At 37.1% G+C, this 21884-nt stretch overlaps 1 protein-coding gene across 5 annotated transcripts in view; it reads left to right on the forward strand.

Annotated features, from left to right (window-relative positions):
* Nucleotides 1-21884, forward strand: part of LOC112053903 (dystrophin, isoforms A/C/F/G/H) — a 702364-nt gene that overhangs the window by 595483 nt on the left and 84997 nt on the right. For all 5 annotated transcript variants that reach the window (XM_052888348.1, XM_052888349.1, XM_052888347.1 and 2 more), the window contains 3 exons: nucleotides 330-474; nucleotides 6380-6503; nucleotides 16810-16976. In XM_052888348.1, coding sequence (XP_052744308.1) covers nucleotides 330-474; nucleotides 6380-6503; nucleotides 16810-16976 — 436 coding nt within the window. The remainder of the gene's footprint in view (nucleotides 1-329; nucleotides 475-6379; nucleotides 6504-16809; nucleotides 16977-21884) is intronic.

A 21884-nucleotide genomic window follows, 5' to 3' on the forward strand; every position in this document is an offset into this window, starting at 1 on the left:
TTATTTCTTATCACGCTTAAATAACAGATGAGATGATATTTCTTATTCTAGAGTTCGTACTATTATTTGTTGTTGTGTTCTAGATAGAACGTACTAGCATACTTTTATTACGCCGCAAAACTTCTGTTACGCCGAATTTTTATTTGTCTGACGTGCCGTGTCGTGACGCATCATAACAGAATCGGTATCATACGTCACACGACACGTCAGACAAATATAATTCCGCCTTTATGCTGGATATTACGGGCGGATTGTTACAGAATCTTTCACAATAACTTATACTGATACATTACGTATCAATCGGTATTAAATAACACTGTATTTTCCAGGAACCGCCTGGAGAGCAACGCAGAGCATTGGTCAGCATTGCTGCTATCCCTGCGGGAGCTCACCGAGTGGGTGATACGCAAGGAGACTGAATTGAACGCGCTCGCGCCGCCCAGGGGAGACCTCAATGCGCTTATTAAGCAACAGGTAAGCGAATCTTGATACTCCTTGATACTCATCGTTAGCAAACCATATTCGGCTTACTGTTGAGCGCTAGACTCCCGCTCAACAATGCGCTTACTAAGCAACAGGTAAGCGAGGCTTGATACTCCTTGATACTCATCATTAGCAATCCATATTCAGATCACTTTTGAGCGCGAATCTCCTCTCGAAATAAAAGGGATTAGGTCAATAGTCCACGCTGGCCCAATTGGTAGACTTCACACATGCAGAGAAATTAGCAATTTATCAGGTATACAGATTTCCTCACGATGTTTTTCCCTTGCCGTTTGAAACCATACGGGAATCTATGTCTCTCTAGCAAACGCGACCTGAAAACTGTCATGGTCCATTACCGTTTACATAATTTAACCTAAAGTTAAAGAAATTATCCTTTAATGTTAAACAAAATATAGAATAAATAAAAAAATTAATATTTAAAGAACAAGATTTTACATAAATGCTCTTCCATATTATAACACTGGAGTGTTTGTTAAGCCAAATGAATCTACACTCGATTGGTTTATATTGTCTAGTTTAGGAGTACCTATGGCCATCGCATCAACTCCATGGTACCTTCATTGTCTCCAAAAATATGCAATTAGGTGTACCAAATTTAAGTCCAATCGCAACTTAGAAAGTGGTTCTAATAAAAGTTCAAAGGAGCAAAATCTTTTATCAGCGCCTAAAGAAGTTTCCACTTCAAAAATTGGCTTCACATCGCACCTCATAAATTGACAAGCTCAAAACATCACCTTTGTACCACCTTCTTACAAGCAATTTGACAAAGCAACAAGAGATCAAAGTAAAGTACAAAGTGCCTTATTACCAACAAGAGAACCTCTCCGGATATAAGTGCCATCAATTTCCAATACTACCAACAATAGAAACGGAAGGATACTCAACAAAGTATCCAGAGCTAAGAAAATAGACGCGCTCTTAAAGCACGATGTCCATTAGCGCAGTAGGGGTACGACGAGAAACTTTCGACTTGAAAAACTCTTCAAGTAATACTAAACGGTGTAGTAAGCCGTATGTGGACGATATAAAAACAATATCATTTAGCATTTAGCAAGTCTAGAGTAGGGTTAGGCCAATAAAAAAGGTTTTAAGTGTTTTTAACAATGAGTTTTAATAAAAATTGCACGCCGAAGCCCTTAATAGATTTTAAACATAGATTTATAGTTTAGGCACAATACTCAGTTTTATTGATGTCAGGCGAGCTTATGGTAGTAATGTTTGAGCATGTAACTATCAGAAGTGAATTTAATCACTGAGACCGAGGGCTTTTTGAGCTATTCAAGGAATAGGTTTGTATTACCATCAATTTCGCAACTCTGGGCCGTTACTAAGAATTTTTTTGGAAGAAATAAAATCCCAGTATTCAATAGCCTGACCCAGAACTGGTACCTAGGTCCTTAAGATCCATAGGATAAGTATAGAATTGACAAGATTGACAAGACAACACGATACACATCTCTCGCACCGTTCTAGTGGGTAAGCGCCTTAAGTTTCACTTGACGCGGTGTCGGCAACTAATCTGTTTCCTTGCCATGGACAGTAATCCCTTTTGTTGTCTCCTTTTCTCTTAGAAGTGTTTTTATTGTTTCCCTTTTTTGTCTCCATCCCTCTAATTGACTTCATTAGTGATTTTATTGATTATTATAATTATTTTATTCGATAGCTAAATGTTCGACTGTTCTGTAAAAGGCCAATTTAGACTTACTTAATTGGTAATTTGTGGGCTATTTAAAAGTTATATTTTGTGATGAAGGTTGCTTTACTTGTAATAAAGGGTATAGACAGGCGTGTGAGAATCTGAAAGAGGTTGAGGTCGTATAGAACGATGTCCAGTTCATCTGGCTGCTTGTTGGAGTATATGGGTCGGGCCCAGCACCACATATTAGTGACGTTCGCTCTCTTGTAGTAGTAGTCGAATTAAGTTCACCGACAACCAGTGTGGGTCTGTGTGCTGTAGAAGTCTTAGAGCGGTGGTTTGTATAAAGGAACCGGTTAGAATGCGTATAGAAGCAATTATGTCCTTTTATCTCCGCAACATAGCAAAGTTTTCATTTTCTTGGCCAGATTACCTGACCAATCCAAAAATAACTCCGATTCAGCTATTAGCGACTACACCAATGTTTTTATACCATTAGATACGTTACGTGCCTATGCGACTAAATGAAAATACGCCAAAGAGGTGGTTTGCTCGTCTCAGTTTTGACGTTACATAATATCTAATAGTTTATAATGCCACACTAAAAGAGCAAATTTTATATATACCTACATATAAAAGTATATGAAAAAGGGGGTATAAAAATAAAGAGATCGCAATATGTGATAAACAATTTACACAGACCGCAACAATACGTTAAATCACCCGGTGAAAATCGTTTCGGATGCGCCGCCATTTTGGTCGGCATCGCACCACAAAATGGCGTCCACGAGCAATAACGGCTGTGCCATGTAGGTAGATTTATCAACAGCAGTTCCCATCGCCCAGCTGATTGTAATTGTACAATGTGTATATTTGTATTCTAACGTGTCGATTGAATTAATTTTGGTAACGCACATTTTCATGTATTGTTTTTTTTTTAAATGTTCATTTGGAATCTGTTATTTCTGTACTAGCTATGGAAGAGCGGAGTCTTCTAATACAGAGGTAGTTTTTACTACTCCTAAATGGTTTGAAATAATTTATGAAAATTTAGAAAGTGAAATAAACGATATTTCGAGGCAATGTTTATTTGTATTCTAACGTGTCGATTTAATTATTTTTGGAAACGCGTAACGCACATTTTCGTGTGTTGTCTTTTTAGTTTTTTTTTTTTCTAATAAATTTATTGTTATTTACCGGCTCTTCTTGGTAGAAACTGCCTTATTGTATGGTAGAGTTAGTGTTAATAGTCAAGTTAGAATAGACTGATTATGATTAAAAAAACTTCATTAAATTCAGTCTTATGTATCAAATATTTTCATTGTAACAGAAAGAGAGGGGTTAGGCCAATAGTTCACCACGCTGGCCCAATGCGGATTTTCAGACTTCACACACCTATAGAAAATTCCTAGATATGTAGGTTTCTTCACAATGTTTTTCCTTCACCATTTTATGCTCCTATGCTCTCCGAATCTAAGGCAGAGGTCATATCTATTTTGATTTAAAATCACATTTTATTCGAGACGAATTAGTGGTTAAATTAAGTGAATTTTGTAGAGAATTATTAACAAACTAGCTGACGCCGCGCGGTTTCACCCGCGTGGTTCCCGTTACCATAAGAATATGGGGATAATATATAGCCTATAGCCTTCCTCGATAAATGGGCTATATAACACTGAAAGAATTTATTTTTCAAATCGGACCAGTAGTTCCTGAGATTAGCGCGTTCAATCAAACAAACTCTTCAGCTTAATATTATAAGTATAGATTCAATTTTTTCATTCAAATTGAGTGTATACGAAATTCTCAAAAAGCCTGTTCACTTCAAGTTATCATCAGTAAATGAATCTCTAAAGAAGAACACTGTCAGTATAGCATTGTCGCAGACGAGGAATACCTCGGAACGTAATCACATCGGGAATACAAATTTATTCAGTGAATCCTTGTTGACATAATCTTGTAGCGACATGCTAACGGCCTTATCTGGAGCCTACAAATCCCCTTATTGAAGTTAAGGTATTTTGTGTGTGAATTTAGTGTTTATTTTGGTAAGGACTTATAGAAATACTGTTTAATTTCAATGAATGTTATAGACAACACGTGTATTTCGTTTCACTACATTTTTACTGCAATACAAGTAGTTTTCTGAGTTGTTTTTGTGATATTTCGAGTCAATATTTAGTGTATCTCAAACAATATTTATCTACTTAAAAATTTACTTGCACTTACAGTGTTTGCCAATACTGTGTGGTAATTTAGCATCCAATAAAACCACACACAACTAAAAGGACAAGTTAATTAAAGGTTGTCATAATACTAACAACTTCATTGACATTTAAATAACTAGCGGACGCCCGCGTAGAATTTAGTTTTCACAAATCCCTCGGGAACCATGGATTTATCCAGGATAAAAAGTAGCCTTTGTGTTAATCCATGATATAATATATCTCAATACCAAATTTCAGCTAATTCGGTTAAGTAGTCGAGGCGTGAAAGAGTAACAAACATTCATATCATTAAAATCATCAGTTTTCGCAAATCTCGAGAAACCATGGATATTTTCGGGATAAAAAGTAGCCTGTGTTAATCCAGAGTAAAATCCATTTCAATTCCAAATTTTAGCCAAATCGCTTCAGTAGTAGCGGCATTAAAGAGTAACAAACATCCAAACATACATCCATACAAACTTTCGCGTTTATAATATTAAGTAGGATAGGATAGTAGGATTAACCTATAGATTACCCAGACCTTCAATTTAACTGCGCAGTTTAGTTTGCGCAGATTATGTCGCAGAATTTCACAAAAACATGAAAAAGAAACAAGATAAAAAATACAGAATTCGTATGTATTTCCTCTTTATTGCAAAGAAGACAGTGTTTACGATAATGATGCCGTAGACAGCGGACTCGGCTCGCGGTGAGTTTGCGGAAAGCATATTTCTCTTGCCGCACGCCGTCCGCAATAAATTCCGCGCAAGTGCGGAAATTATGAATAACGAGCCCTCGGTGCAATGGCAATCGATAGTGTTATCTGGGCTCGGATGCTGACATTTATGACCGAAGATAGAATGTACTTTATCTGTAGAAAGACAAATGGTAGCAAATTTCAATAGCAAGAAAGTACACAAATAAAAACATACATTCAGCCGAATATAGAAGCTCCTATTGACGACAAAACGGATCCTGGGTTCTTAATAGGTCCAGGTCTGGCTGGTGGAAGACTTCGGCCGTGGCTAGTTACCGGCAAAGACGTAACGCGAAGCGATTTAGCCTTCCGGTACGACTTCGTGTAGAGACCAAAAAGGGGTGTGGATTTTTATCTTCCTCCTAACAAGTTAGCCCGCTGCTATCTTAGACCCTTGACTACAATCTCACCTGATAGTAAGTGACGATGCACTTACCATCAGATGAGATTGTAGACAAGGGGTAACTTGTAAAGAATAAAGACTAAGAATAAAAATAAAATCCTCCTTTTTGGAAGTCGGAAGCGATTTGTGAAGAAGTACCATCGTTATGCTTATTTCGACCGCCTAGAAGTATTGGTGTGATCTGGTCTGAAGAGTTAGGTTATTAAAGGCACTTAGGCTTAAAATCTATAGTCTTCCTCTATTAGAAACTAAGATATTTACTAGAAACGACCTTCACCCATCTGTTTATTAGTTAAAAAGTGTTTTAATATCTTTAGTACGTTGCCAATTGTAACGGAGGCACAATGTGTAACACTGCCAATTTCCCAACTCGGACTGAGTATTTTGCTGAGAATTTCTTGAAAAATAGAAACTCTCTTCAATATTTCATAACCAACCCAGGTCTCAAATCCAAGACCATTTTATCCTCGTGACCAACGAGGAATTTTTTTTAATATTAAGTACTATTTTATTTATATAATATTTAAACTACAGACACACAATTTTTTCATCGCCAGGTGAGGTAGTCAAGTGCTCACTTGTACAGAATAAACAAAAATAATATAGATAGATTTGTAACATACATAATAAACAAACTTTATAATATGGAAATATTTAATTGTAGTGTTTTTATTTATTTATCATATTAGTTATTATTATTTAGTGAATAGTACTTATTATTTATTGTATTGCAATTTCCCATCTCACAGGATATTAAGATTATTTATGTTTAGATTGCCTAAAAATTTATGTGTTCTTTTGTTATTTTCTTTTTGTGCAATTAAGTTTTTATAAATAAAATAAATAAATACTGTTTTTATTTTCACCAGGACGACCATAGAGCGTTTAGGAGACAGCTGGAAGACAAGCGGCCGGTGGTCGAGAGCAATCTACTGAGTGGCAGACAGTACGTGGCCAACGAACCGCCGCTCTCAGACACCAGTGACACCGAACGTGAGTAGAGTGTATAATCTAGCCAATTGTACATTAGAGTTGCGAGAGTGTAGCTAGAGCGCTTATTTAGGCAAATGTGCTCTACAATCGCACGTCATTCTTACTTTAAATTTCGTTACAACTTTTTACGCAGACAGAAAAGTAGATAGATAGATGGGGCGTCCGCATCCCCTTGAAAAAGAATACAATGTATGCGATTCGATATTTGGATCACTTGGTTGGATTGGTTTCACTGAACCATGTTTTCACCAATATACTTAAAGCTAATTGATTACTTAATACTTACTATAATTTTAGGCTCACACTGAGATTATTTTATATTTTTTAAATGCATAAAATCTACTATTTACATAATTGACAATAATTTTAACACCACCGAATTGTTTTATTCTTTTTTCGGCCACGGCGGTTAGTCTAATGGAGAGATTAACCATACACAAGAGCACAAGTGTGTCCACAAGCACAGGTGCATTCTCTTTTCCTTCAATCTCATAGTCCGATGGGACGATAGACCGTAGACAGTGAAAGATCAGTAGGCGCGATGGCTTTACGCGCTCTCCGAGGCACGGTGATATGCCAACTTTACATCTCCAGGCTGCTCTTAAGATTTTTCTTGTAATGTCACTGACGATCAAATAATCTTAACGTCCGATAAAACTGATCGTGTATTGATGGCATTCGGTAGATTTCATGCACATCGCGACCAACACACGATCAGTTTTATCGGCTGTCAAGCCGTTAGCGTTGCAGGCCTGTGAGATTACTTGAACGTGGCTGACATAAGAGAAATCGCAATAACGTACGCGAAAAAACGTTATCCCACGCGTTGGTTGTCTACTTTTTCTTTTTTTGGAGAAACCGACTATGGTATCTTTACGTCTATTATATTTTTTGTCTACGGTTTAAATATTAACAGTTACAAATTACAAATTCCACCTTGATTTTTTTAAGGAAAAACACAAGAATTTAATTAAGAAAACACAAATCTCATTAAAAATTATTTTTTAAGGAATTGAACTGGAATTTTTATACAGAAGTAATTAAGGCTCTGAATTACTGCCGTCCATCGCGGGATTGAGACCGGCTTTAATTAAAAGAGTGCTTGTGCATTCAAAGGTTTGCATCGCTTCTGAGGTAACTTCGTTACTTGCTTCATTTCTGTTACTATTTTCCTTTTTATTACTACCCGCAAAACTTAAATCTGAGGGATTTTACTGCAACGCGCGCTGTGAAGCGAATTCTGTTTGAAATAAATTAGCAAGTCGAGGCTTGTAACAGATACGCGTCATCAACCCATATTCGGCTCACTGCTGAGCTCGAGTCTCCTCTCAGAATGAGAGGGGGTTAGGCCAATAGTCCACCACGCTGGCCCAATGCGGATTGGCAGACTTCACACATGCAGAGAATTGTGATAATTCTCTCGTATGCAGGTTTCCTCACGATGTTTTCCTTCACCGATTGAGACACGTGATATTTAATTTCTTAAAATGCACACAACTGAAAAGTTGGAGGTGCATGCCCCGGACCGGATTCGAACCCACACCCTCCGGAATCGGAAGCAGAGGTAATATCCACTGGGCTATCACAGCTCTTAACAACAGATAGTAACGATATAACAGCCTTCTAAGCGTTATTCACGTTGGGTCATTTCACATGTAATTTTTGTTCAAGGGCGTGTAGTCTTTAAACTGTCATACCGCCAAGCGATTTAGCGTTCCGGTACGATGTTGGGTAGAAGCCGACAGGGTGGATTTTCATCCTCCTCCTAATAAGGTAGTCCGCTTCAATCTTAGATTGCATCATCACTTACTTTCAGGTAAAATTTTAGTCAAGGGTTTACTTTTTAAAAATTAAAAATAATCTACGATTAAAGAAATAAATTTAATAAACAAGAAAAAAACAAGAAAACTTTCCTTCTTATTATTTGCAAAAAAAAAAATGCTTTTGTAAGCGATATCTAGATAATTATAAAATAATTAAATCTTTTGATTCAATAAATTGTTCATCATTTAAAACATCACACACAAACATTTAAAAAAAGCAAAATTTCACTCATTACGAAATCTGAAATTTTGCAGATAGCTAATTTATAGTCCTAGATATCCGCTAAGAACGGATTTTACGACAGGGCCGGATTAAGGACGTCTAAAGGCGGACGAAGTCGCGGGTATCGCTAATACTTGTATACGTGTTAAAAATTTTTTAACAAATATAATAATTTTTAGAATTTAAACTATCGTGAGTGTTATTCATATTAATTGACTAGCTGACGCCGCGCGGTTTTACCCGCGTGGTTCCCGGTCCCGTAGGAATACGGGGATAAAATATAGCCTATAGCCTTTATCGATAAATGGACTATCGAACACTGAAAGAATTTTTCAAATCGGACCAGTAGGTCCTGAGATTAGCGCGTTCAATCAAACAAACAAACAAACTCTTCAGCTTTATAATATTAGTATAGATTATGAAACACGGCTAAAACTCATCATCAGCTCATGACTAAGAGCCCCGTATGGGTTTGAAACTAGTCGGGCATACTCCGACCTAATATCACGTGAGTTTTAGCCGTGTTTCAGAATCAATTAAATATAATAATTTTTAATATTTATCGATTTCGTAATTTAAAGCTAAATATTGGACACTATATTCATATCGAAACACATCTTTGTTAACAGGCTTAACCATAGATCTGTTATAGAGCGTGCAATGTATTCTTTGCATGCTAATCAGTTATGCATGATGCTTTATGATTATGCATATGCAGGCCGTCATGCTAATTCTGTGTAACGAACTGAGATCCTATGCATACAGTGGAGGCATAATACGGGTGGGTGTGGAATATCAGTACCTTTGTTGCTATAATACCTAATTGATTGAGAGCAAGTGACGACGTGATTTTATAATTCGGATCACTGTTGAGCACGATTCTCCTCTCAGAATGAGAGGGGTTAGGCCAATAGTACACCACGCTGGCCCAATGCGGATTGGCAGACTTCACACACGCAGAGAATTGAGATGTTTTTTCTTCACCGTTTGAGGCACGTGATATTTAATTTGCACATAACTGAAAAATCGGAGGCGCACATCGCTGGATTCGAACCTACATCCTCAGAATCGAGGGCAGAGGTCATATCTACTGAGCTTTCATAGTTATAACTTTAGGCATAATAAATATTCAAAGTACAACACCTATGAGTTTTGCGGTTCTAGTAAAGTCTGAACTATTCAATTTAGTAATTCAGCCTTTAAAGGACTAGAAATGGTTCAAAAAGGTTAACAAAGCACATACACATCCTGTAATAATTTTTATGACACTATCTCTTATTTCACCAATTTCAGTATTGTAATGCATCTCATTACGCACATGTGCCGTAATGTAAAGTTAAACACACATGTGCTGTAATGTAATTTAAAACGTAAATCCGCCTAAAAACGAATGGTACTTTTTTAAAATCTTAGCAAAGAGTTTTTATGGCAGAGAAGTGCTTAACATTTTATGATAAAATTAATTTTGTGAGATAAAATATAATATATAAACATTTAATTATTTCATTATAATAATTTTGACAATTAATGTCAATAATGTATCTGTATCAGAAACACAAAAATATTAATTCATTTTAATACTAATACTGGCTCGTACTTTGTTATCTTTGTAAAAATGACAAGCGTGTCAAAATGTCATCAAATGCAAAACCGGCATAGATGCAAATTAATTTTCAGAAAGTGTGTGTAAAGTGTGTTTACTCGCTAATGTGTTATAAAGCGTCGTATGACATACGTGCGCTTTGATAATTACAGCCTCTGCTTCGTTACTATAGCTCTCGCCTTTGGCTCGAGCTGCAATATCGCCTCGGCTGTAATTTTCAACTTACCACACTTATATCATAATGTAATAAGTTTCTTGTATCCATTCTTATCCCTGTACAATCTGAGGGCCTAGTGGCAGTTTGATTCTGTTACTATCGCGTTAACGTAAACGCGAAATTCTCAGGAATTGAAACAGCGCCATCTAGTGGCACTACTGCACAACTGTTTCAATTCTATATAAATTGGCGTTTACGTCAACGCGATAGTAACAGTATGAAAATATTAAAAATTACGACTAGGCACTAATAATAGGCACAAAACAAACTTGACGTTTCAAGCTAATTCCAACACTACGTGTGGCACTAATCTCTTTAGCGATTCCGTGTATGAAGGGGGAGAAATGGGTCAAAGGGGCAACAAAGCACACTCACATCCGTCCAGTAATTGCGAATGTTGATAGAAAGCGGTCATGCGATGGACAAGGTTCGATTGAATTGTTTGTAATTGATTTAGGGTATGGGTAACCCATTGGTTAGTGGACTTGATGGTAACAATTACGTTGGATAGAGTTAACGATGAACGATTTAACTGAAGAGTTAGATACGAATACATCAATCTTAACTGCCTTGTTTATACGGTGGTTAGGCTATAGGCCTTATTTTAATTAGATCAGTAGTAGCGCTATTCTGTAACAATGTTAAAGGGGAATGCCCACCTGCGGCTTCGACCACCAAATCTTGAAAATTCTATTTTAATAATTAAATTATTACTATATCAAAAAAAGTTTTCTCCAACGTTACAACAATACATACATACAACAAAAGAATCTTCAAATGTACCATTTTGCCCTATAACAGTGATAAAAAATATATTTTTCTTCAAGAAACATACTTTTATTCAGCCATTTATTTAACCAGATCCTTATTGATACATCATATTATCATCTCCATATACTTTTGTACGGGGGTATACCTGGGTTCCCTGGGCCGACGTTTTATGGGCCAGTGGGCATTCTCCTTTCATAATCTACTCAATAAAAAATCTCAAACCATATCACAAAGCTACAGTAGAACCCGCTTAAGACACAAGTCACACGCGTGTAATTCCAAATGCGACAAATATATTACAACAGTTAGATCAGGACATCATAAAGGTCCCTAAACAAGGTTGCAGGGCATATATCTTAAAGAACTGAAAGACCCTGACACACGGGTAAACCACGCTACAAAGATTTTTGTTAAAATTTTTAAATAGTTCCATGGCAGTATCTACAAAAATTTAGTCTGCCTTATAAGAGACAAAATCTAAGAGGCCACGCCGATACAAAATCGAGGAATCGCGATGCGAGCGCCGATGCCCAACGCCAAATATTTATTTACAAAGTTTTTTTAATTCTTTTATTTATTTTTCTATGGTCATAGAGAAAGTATTGTATTTGTATGCCAGTGCACGTGCACGTAATTAGCCATTGCAGCACTCGTGCTGTCTATTATGTTAAAACTATACATTTGGTATTAAATCTTGAAAAACAGGTGGTCTATAAAACTGCACAATTTGATTCCTTAACTAGATGTTGTAGATATAACAATCCTAAGCACGGAACCCTCGGTGGGCGAGTCCGATTCACACTTGTCTTATTATCTTGTTACGTTGTTTAAGTTGTCAAGATATGACAACTTACACATCAATGGGTAAAGCACAAAGTCATAAAATCACATCACCGTCTCGCATCATAAATTATGGATATGTTCACCATAAAGTCGTTCAAATTAATATCACGTTGTAAGTTAGCTATATTATAGCCCAGTTTAATTATTATAGCGTTGTATAAAGCATTTGGACCGCAAACGCTAAATACCAATGAACCGCGTATAATGGTCGGTGTAATAATCAGAATCAATTCAACTATTGTGAAATGGTGAGAACAATCGCGTACAAACTGATGGGTTACAATGGCACTAAACAATGCCCCCTTCTTCCCCTGCGTATGGGGGTACCCCTTTTAATATTGAGTGTAGAGAATGGACCCCATCATTAAAGTTGTAATATGTAATGTTCATAAAATAGATATATAACATATAGATAGTGTGTGGTCGTGAAGTAAGAGCCGTGACAGTCCAGTGGATATGACCTCTGCCTCCGATTCCGGAGGGTGTGGGTTCGAATCCGGTCTGGGACATGCAACTGTAACTTTTCAGTTGTGTGCATTTTAAGAAATTAAATATCACGTGTCTCAAACGGTGAAGGAAAACATCGTGAGGAAACCTGCATACCAGAGAATTTTCTTAATTCTCTGAATGTGTGAAGTCTGCCATTGAGCCAGCGTGGTGTATTAACGTCCTCTCACTTTGAGAGGAGACTCGAGCTCAGCAGTGAGCTGAATATGGGTTGATAACGATGATCACTAGCGAAGCGCAGTTACACCCGCGTAGTTCCCATTCCTGTGAGAATACGGGGTTAAAATATACCTTATGTCACTCGCTAATAATGTAGCTCTCCATTGGTGAACGAATTTTTAAAATCGGCTTAGTGGTTTAGTCGTGAAAGCGTAACAAACAAACAAGTTCACATTCTATATTAAGTTTTTAAAGGCTACTTCGCTTCTACAAATGCAAGTTTATCCATTGTTGTCACGACGGACAATCTTTAAAAAGCTGTGTTTATTATGAGCAGTACTTTTTTATGATATATCGCTTTTTCTTAAAAACCGGCAAAAATATTATAATATTAAAATTCATGTCTCGTTTTTATTTAGTAACTCGAAATAAAATGTATAATTTTTTCATACAAAAATGCATCACACAATTTAACATTGCAACATATTGCAAGGGCGTGTATTTCAAGTATGAAGTTAGCCACTGACTCTAGGGTTGGCACTTGACTGAAAAAGTATGTTTTCATATTTTTTTTTATTTTTTTTTTTTACAAGTCAGCGCTTGACTACAATCTCACCTGATGGTAAGTGATGATGCAATCTAAGATGGAAGCGGGCTAACTTGTTAGGAGGAGAATGAAAATCCACACCTTCACACACTTCGTACCGTAACGCTAAATCGCTTTAAGTTTCATATAAACTTATTTACCTATCGTGTACTTTAGTACCACATTTATTAGATCACAAGCGGACGCCCGCGACTTCATCCGCGTGGAGTTCAGTTTTTCACAAATCCCGCGGGAACCATGGATTTTTCCGGGATGAAAGTAGCGTATGTGTTAATCCAGAAAAAAATCTATTTCCATTCAAATTTCAGTTATAAGATCACATATTTAAGACAAAGATAAACTTTATTGATGTCAATAAGCTTTTACAAGCACTTTTGAAATGTCATGTATAAGTTATTAGTTAAAATAATGTAACGAAGGTTCCAAAAGCGCCTTGGTTCGGGAAGAATCTCACGACAAACTCAGTTATTCACCATTTAACAATATTTAAGTAGCCAGAATTAAGAATGATCCAGAATGAGTCTTAACAAGCAGCGTGGTGAAGGCGGTGAAACCCATGTGAAAAACAAACGTCACGCATCTCCTTGACATCGGCATAGTCAAATAAAACTAAAAGGCATTTCCAAAAATTTGTTAATGAAATACCCGGAAACATTATAAAATACGGTCTTTTAAATATCAACAAAATCCGCTGTCATTTCCAAGTATGCTTGGCATTTCTGGCAGCCCTAACGGAGTTTCAGTAATGAAAAATGCGGAGATAAAAATTCGAAATATTCCTCGGCGAATCTCCACAGTGGAGCGAATGGCGCGTTTACTCACAGGCGGGACGGTATGAATTCATCGAATTTTTATTTTGAATTTTTGTTACCCTCTCAAAATTCCTTATGTCGTTCGGATAGCATTTTGCATTATCTCTAATCTCAGTTAAATCTGATACATTGCTTGTAATAATATTATGCTAAAGTGTCTAAGTGATTGCCTGTACTAATTTTACTTAGGTAGATCATCATCTATCTGATGAGCTGAGCTGAATATGGGTTATAAATTAACCCATATTATATGCCTGTACTTCATTTTACTTAGGTAGATCGTCATCTATCATTTATAACGCATATTCAGCTCACTGTTGAGCACGAGTCACTTCTCAAAATGAGAGGGGTTAGGCTTATCCATAGACTCCATTCACGCAGAGAATCAAAAATTGTCACAGGTTTCCTCACGATGTTTTTCCTTCACCTTTCGAGACACGTGATATTTTAATTTCCTAAAATGCACAGAACTGAAAAGTTGAAGGTGCATGCCCCGGACCGGATTCGAACCTGCGGCCTCTGAATCAAAGGCAGAGGTCATAAATTTAATCTCATTATAGGAGAGAGGGTATGGACCAGCCAAGCAACATAAAAAGATACATATATAGATGACTAGCCGACGCCCGGCGGTTTCCCCCGCGTAGTCCCTGTTCCTGTGAAAACACTGGGATAGAATATAGCCTATAATACTCACAAATAACGTGGCTTTTTATCTGCTTATTAAGTAAAAGAATTATGTAAATCGGTTCAGTAGATCTAGAGATTGCCCCCTCATTCATTAATTATTATCAACCCACATTGGGCTCACTGCTGAGCTCGAGTCTCCTTTTAGAAATGAGAGGGGTTAGGCCAAATAGTCCACTACACTGGCCCACTTCGCTGGGCAGACTTCACGCACATGAGAATTGACAAAAATCTCAGGTATGCAGGTTTCCTTACGATGTTTTATCTTCGCCATTTGAGGGTCGTGATATTTAATTTCTTAAAATAACTGAAAAGTTCAAGGTGCATTGTCGTGCATCGGATTCGAGCCTTCATAATCTATGGTAGAGGTCACTTTCTATCTATCTATGGGCTATCACGGCTCTCGATTACCCCCTAAAACCTCACAAACCTCTTTATAAAGTTAGTATGGATCATATTTTAAAGGGATTTTTCTTCCATCGTATTTTCAGAACGTGTTAGCATGGTGTAAATCCTTATGGAGAGATAAACCCTGATTCCATTGGAACAGAAAGTGCAAAGCCGGTGTTCCTTGGGTCGGAAGTAATGGCGTCATTATTACATTCCTCCCGAATGCACGCGCTGTTCTATATTAATTGATCGTTTGAGCCATTTGAGCCAGCATGTGATATCGTAATGTGTAACGTATGTAGATAAATTAAATCATGAGTTTAAGGTGTTTTTATTGGAGTCGTTTGTAGTAGGTATTTAATATAATCTTTTTAACATGAAAGTGGAACCGACTTCAAGGACGTATTTCAGGTATTTCGATTTAGAACACAAAATTACTTTTTTTTTTATTCTTTACAAGTTTGCCCTTGACTACAATCTCACCTGATGGTAAGTGATGATACAGTCTAAGATGGAAGCGGGCTAACTTGTTAGGAGGAGGATATAAATCCACACCCCTTTCGGTTTCTGCACGGCATCGTACCGGAACGCTAAACCGCTTGGCGGTACGTCTTTGCCGGTAGGATGGTAACTAGCCACGGCCGAAGCCTCCCACCAGCTAGACCTGGACAAATTAAGAAAATCTCAATCTGCCCAGCCACATACGTACACGTAACATTGTGAGGAAAAGATCATAAATGGAGGTGGTAACGACCCTCACAAATGAGTATTACGTGTCAATGAGGAGAGTGGTAACTTAGTTATTTACGGATTTCCTCATTTCTGATTCGATCACGCAGAGACACTCCTAACATAGCTCGTTCCATCGCCCGCTGTGTGACTCTGAGCCTTCTTATGAGGCCCATAGTTAGCGACCAAGTCTCGGATCCATAGGTCATCACTGGCAACACGCACTGTTCGAAGACTTTTGTCTTCAGGCACTGAGGAATTTCGGACGAAAAGATGTCGCGAAGTTTCCCGAATGCAGCCCAGCCGAGTTGGATTCGACGGTTCACCTCTTTCTCGAAATTGGACCTACCTAACTGCATCATATGTCCTAGGTATACGTATTCGTCTACAATTTCGAGTGCAGCGTTCTCAACTATAACTGGGTGGAGCGATACATGAGCATTACACATTATTTTTGTTTTTGCCATATTCATTTTCAGGCTCACCTGTTGAGAAACGCTGCTGAGGTCATTGAGCATGGTACTAAGGTCATCCAGAGTCTGTGCCATGATGACTACATCGTCCGCGAACCGCAGTTGAGTGATGTACTCGCCATTGATGTTGATGCCAAGTCCGCCCCAGTCCAGAAGCTTAAAGACGTCTTCCAGTGCGGCGGTAAATAGCTTCGGAGAGATCACATCTCCCTGACGCACTCCTCGCTGGACGTTGGGGTCCCAAAGTGCTGGAATGGCGACCCCGCACTAGTAAGCGCAGTGTTGGCCGACCCCCCACCAGGTGGACTGACGACATCAAGCGAGTCGCAGGGATTCGCTGGATGCAGGTGGCTCAGTATCGTGATGTTTGGAAGTCCTTACAAAAGGCCTATGCCCTGCAGTGGACGTCCATCGGCTGATATGATGATGATGATGATGATGAAAATATGCAATTTGTTCCAGCAGCAAGCCGCGACAGCGAGGGTGACTCCCGAGGGTACCGCTCGGCGGAGGAGCAGGCCCGCGAGCTGGCGCGCTCCATCCGCCGCGAGGTGGCCAAGCTTGCTGACAAGTGGAACACGCTGGTCGACCGCAGCGACGCGTGGGGCCGGTGCTTGGACGACGTAGTGCAGGTGAGCTGGCTTGTGCACATTTATTTAGGAAAATCCACCGCTAATACATTGAGTTCGTGCTTACACTTATCTACATTGTTAGATTAGGTGAATGCTAAAAGGTTTCGTAGCTATCCATTAATTGTACTAAGTACAATAAAGTTAAAAAGTGTCATACACACATGTGCTTTCCCCTAGCGCAGGATAGCGAAGATATCATAGTCTGGGGCCCTTCGCCGGATAGACCAATAAAATAAGTACCTCAGCCACGAAAAGAGCTGGAAAAGCATGACCTCATTTAATTAGTTTTTAAAGTTATTGTACCACCGGTTACAATTTTCTCTCTAAAAAGAGTTATGAAAAATCGTAAAATAAAACGCCATCTATTTGTAGTTTTTAAATATAACAATTACAAGATATCACAGTCTGGGGCCTTCCACCGGTCAGATCCATAAGCTAAGTGCCTCAGCCACGAAAAGGATTGGAAAAGAATGATCGGGAGATCATTTAATTAGTGCTTAGAAGTTAAGATTTACACCACCGTTTACAATTATTTCTTTAAAATCTTTTAGCGTTATAAAATAGTCAAATAGAGCGCCATCTATTTGTAGTTGTTGGATTCAACAAGTACAATCGATAGCGCTGTATGAAATGACGTAGCATTTCGCGTACTAAGCTATAGATGGCGCTGCGAAGTTAAAATTATAACTGATAGGAGTGTACTTGAAAAATAATTATGATACTTATTATTTTATTCATTGTAATAACTTTTAAAAATAATAATAATATTATTTATAATGACATATTATGTTGTTCAGTGCATTTGTATCCGTTCACACTTCTTTCAACACATTGCAATAATTATTTCAAGTTATTTTGGCCTATAAATCACAAATGACGTGGCTTTCTAGTGGTAAAATAATTTAAAAAATCGGTTAAGTAGATCCAAAGATTACCTACCCTGTACTATACCACAAACTTAACCTCTTTATACTATTAGCAAAGATTACGTATAGTTATAGATGGTATAGAAGTAATTCACGTAATATTTAACGGAGTATGTTGGTACTTACCTATGCGTTGAGCATGCGGCAAACGGTCAAGTGTAGTTTCTAGGCTACAGCTGTAGGTTAAGTGGAGAAGGGTCAGATTTAGGTTAAAAAACGCCATTTTGAGGTGGATTTTGCCGTTACACTTTTAATTCTAACTTTAAACTGTAATTTGGCTTTTTGTTTTCCTTTCTTCTAAGAAATTTCATTTAAATTCTCAGCCCGGAGTTGGCCGTTCGTCCGGGTCATAATAATTAGATAACACCTGAAAGCGTTAGGTAAAAGTTACTATTACAATGTATGGTGGGATATTCCTCTTTCATACATTTGTATTACTATAGCCTCAACAGTAAAGGTGCAGGACTCACCACCGAGAGGTCACGGGTTTGATCCCCGCCCACTGGACTATTGTCGTACCCACTCTTAACGCAGACTTTACCGACTAATTGGAGGGTAACGGGAATATTGGTCATATTTAAAAGATATGACATTTTTTTTAATATACACATTTCTCTATCTTCTAAAAATATCATCGTTTAATAAAAGGTATACTGATTTTGTTGTGGTAGAAGTCGCGGGCGTCTGATAGTATATACTAATGTTATATAGTAGGGCAATCACTGGATTGAGTGTAACGTTTTTGAAAAATCTTTTATCTTTAAGTCTTTTATCTTTAAAAATCTTTTATCACTAGAAAGCCACGTTATTTGTGAGTGCTATATTGTATTCTTACGGGTACGGGAACTACGCGAGTAAATTCACAGGGCATTTGCTAGTATCATGTACTATGGAGAAAGATGTAGACAAGCCGACCTTATTTCAAATTAAAAGCATTCATTCTTATTAAGAAAATCTTAACCGGATTTCCGGCTGAACTCCTAAGGTATTGAAATAAGTTGTTATAATAACAAAACGCGACTTGCTCAATAGGGCACGTGATCTCGCTTTAGTTTACGTTTAATAGTCAAAGATTATATTTTCTAAACACCAGATAGGGCTGTTCGAACATAGATTAAAATCATGTGTTTACACTCACTTAATTGAGTTCACATACAGTTCTTTTCACGGAGGATGGTGCGTGTGACAGTTCGTTTCACTCTTTAAAGGTTTTTGTGATTCACGATAATAGTACGTATTATGAACATCATACAGGCGACTGTCACCGTACAAATGCTATCTGAAAAGCATTTTAGCTATCTAAATTCAATTAAGTGAGCAATATACAAACATATTATTCATACAGCTGATGGTTTATGCAACTGTATGAAAAATGCAAATTTAACACAGTTAAATGGACTTATTTTATGGCAAGAACCTTGCCGCCTGTTATTAGATATAGAAAATAAATAAAAAAGTTTTCTTTTTCTAAAGAAAAAGACCTACGAAATTGAATTTTAATGCAAAATATTATATAAATGCTAATTTTGATCTAAATATCAAACATAAACAGGACTTTTGTCCGAGTAATCAGAGCTACTTTCCGCGCAATTTGTTTATTTATGCCCGCAGTTTTACTGGAATAGTTGCTATTCCCTTTAAATGGAAATACAGATATTAAAATAATATAGCCTATAACGCTCACAAATAACGTAACTTTCTATTGTTAAAAGAACTTTCTAAATTGGTTTAGTAGACTCAAAGACTTTGCCTCTTTATAATATTAGTATAGAAGTACAGATGTGCAAAAATAGTTAATATAAGTAAATCCCTAAATATATGGTTTAACATCATACAAATGACAATGCTTCATCGTAACAGAGAATTGAAATTCGGATGTCCATTGTTATTATGTCGAGCGTAGGAAGATTTTGCATTCATCACCTTTTGTCGGCCAGCTATTATTCGGCACGGCAGTTTATTTAATATTTTGAAAGATTATGAAAATGTATGTTACCTCAAAATACTCATATCATATATTTTGTAAGCAATAAAAGAAGCCTTAGTAACTCTACAGCTTTGAGCTGTAGAGTCAAATCTTGTCTTAGATTTGACCTTCACTTAATACTCCTACCTATTTTTAAACACTTAATAGCAGAGATTTTTTATTTAAAGTAGTCCACTTTGTAAGTCTTTTGACATTAAAATATATAAACATAAAAGTGAATAAAGTATTAGTGTCAAATTTAAAGCTTCCCAATGCCTAACAATTTTTTCATTTATGAAATTGAAAAGATCCATTTCTGGGAAATTTTATTTTGTTGTGTACAATCTCGATTATATAATTTCTAGATATTTATTCAACTTACATAGTTAAGTTGAGTAAGAGATAGATAATAATTTGCTGTTCGTTGTCTTTCAGAAATCCTTATCAGAAAAAAATTTGAACTGTTTTGCCTCACAGAGGTTATTCCATATTAGGTATAAAACCAAATGAACTGAATAGACACATTATTTTAATAACATAATCTATGATAAGCAGGAAACTTGCGCATGCCCAATCTCGATTAATATCCATCGCACAGTCCAGATCACGCCCATGGCGACCTGAATATCTGATGTTCAATGAATGCTTTATAATAAGCAATAAACATGGATACACTGTTTACTGGACGTACAGACGTATTAAAATATTATATTTTTTATATAAATTGGTATTTTATATTTATATTATAATACTATATGATTAGAATGGTTATAGTAAACTATCCCTAACAGATAGATAAATACCGCTGCGTTATTTTTTGTACATCCATAACTTTAAAAGAAGAGGAATAATCCACCACACATCTCTAATAGACCAGGCACCGTTTTCGATAAAAGCTCCATATTATTTAATATTTCAATCTACAAAAACCTCTAAAGCTTGCCATTGACGGTCAAGTATACCCACGTTTTTGCAGCACCCACGGCTATAACTGATCGTGTGTTGGTCGCTGCGTGCATGACGCCTCGACTTAACGCAAAAAATACATTTATAACTTTTCCTACCCACAAGTGTGCAGTGCTTGCTCGTCTGTAGGGTGCACATAACAAAATATAGCTACCTCCCTCATAAAACAAGATTTCTATTAGTGCATGAAAATTCGTTCAGTAGTTTTGAGATTATCGCGATCAAACAGTCATTATACTTGTTTTTAGGTATATACTTATACGTACGTAAGTAGCATACTTTCATACGTATATACTTAATTAAAAAGCTGGTACTGAATAATTTTAAAAACAGGCTTGACTCTCGACTTGTAATAGAATCTGAAACTTTTGGGTACTAGTGTGACAAATAGGTTGTGGATGACCCATTTATCTCTGGGCCCTTCCATTAATTCTATCGTTCTTAATTGCAGGGCATGTTCAGATTAATTGCATCGACCATTGTCTGACTTTGCCCTAATCCGCGCCGAACGAAACAAAGCTTTCTAAGGACCGATACACATAATGTTTGCTTACATTATTACGAGGGTTAACGACCTCTTTGGTATTTAAACTTCACATGAAATATTAAAAGCCTTAAAAGGTCTATTTTACTTCGTTCATCATTATCAACCCGTATTCGGCTCACTGCTGAGCTCGAGTCTCCTCTAAATATGAGAGGGGTTGGGCCAATAATCCACCACGTGGGCGCTGGCCCAATGCGGATTACGGTACACGGGTAAACGGTGATATAATGACTTTTTTTAAATCGTTAAATACGAATAGTTCCATATCATTGGCTAGAAAAACTCAGGCTATTATAATATTCTTATAAGAGAGAAAATCTAGAAGGCCATGCCGATACAAAATAGAGGAGGACATATCCGACTAATATTATAAACGCGATGGTTTGTATGGATGTTTGGATGTATGTTTGAATGTTTGTTACTCTTTAACGCCGCTACTACTGAAGCGATTTGGCTGAAATTTGGAATGGAAGTAGATTTTACTCTGGATTAACACAATTAGGCTT

Source organism: Bicyclus anynana, chromosome 22, assembly GCF_947172395.1.
Source record: "Bicyclus anynana chromosome 22, ilBicAnyn1.1, whole genome shotgun sequence".
NCBI classification, from domain to species: Eukaryota; Metazoa; Arthropoda; class Insecta; order Lepidoptera; family Nymphalidae; genus Bicyclus; species Bicyclus anynana.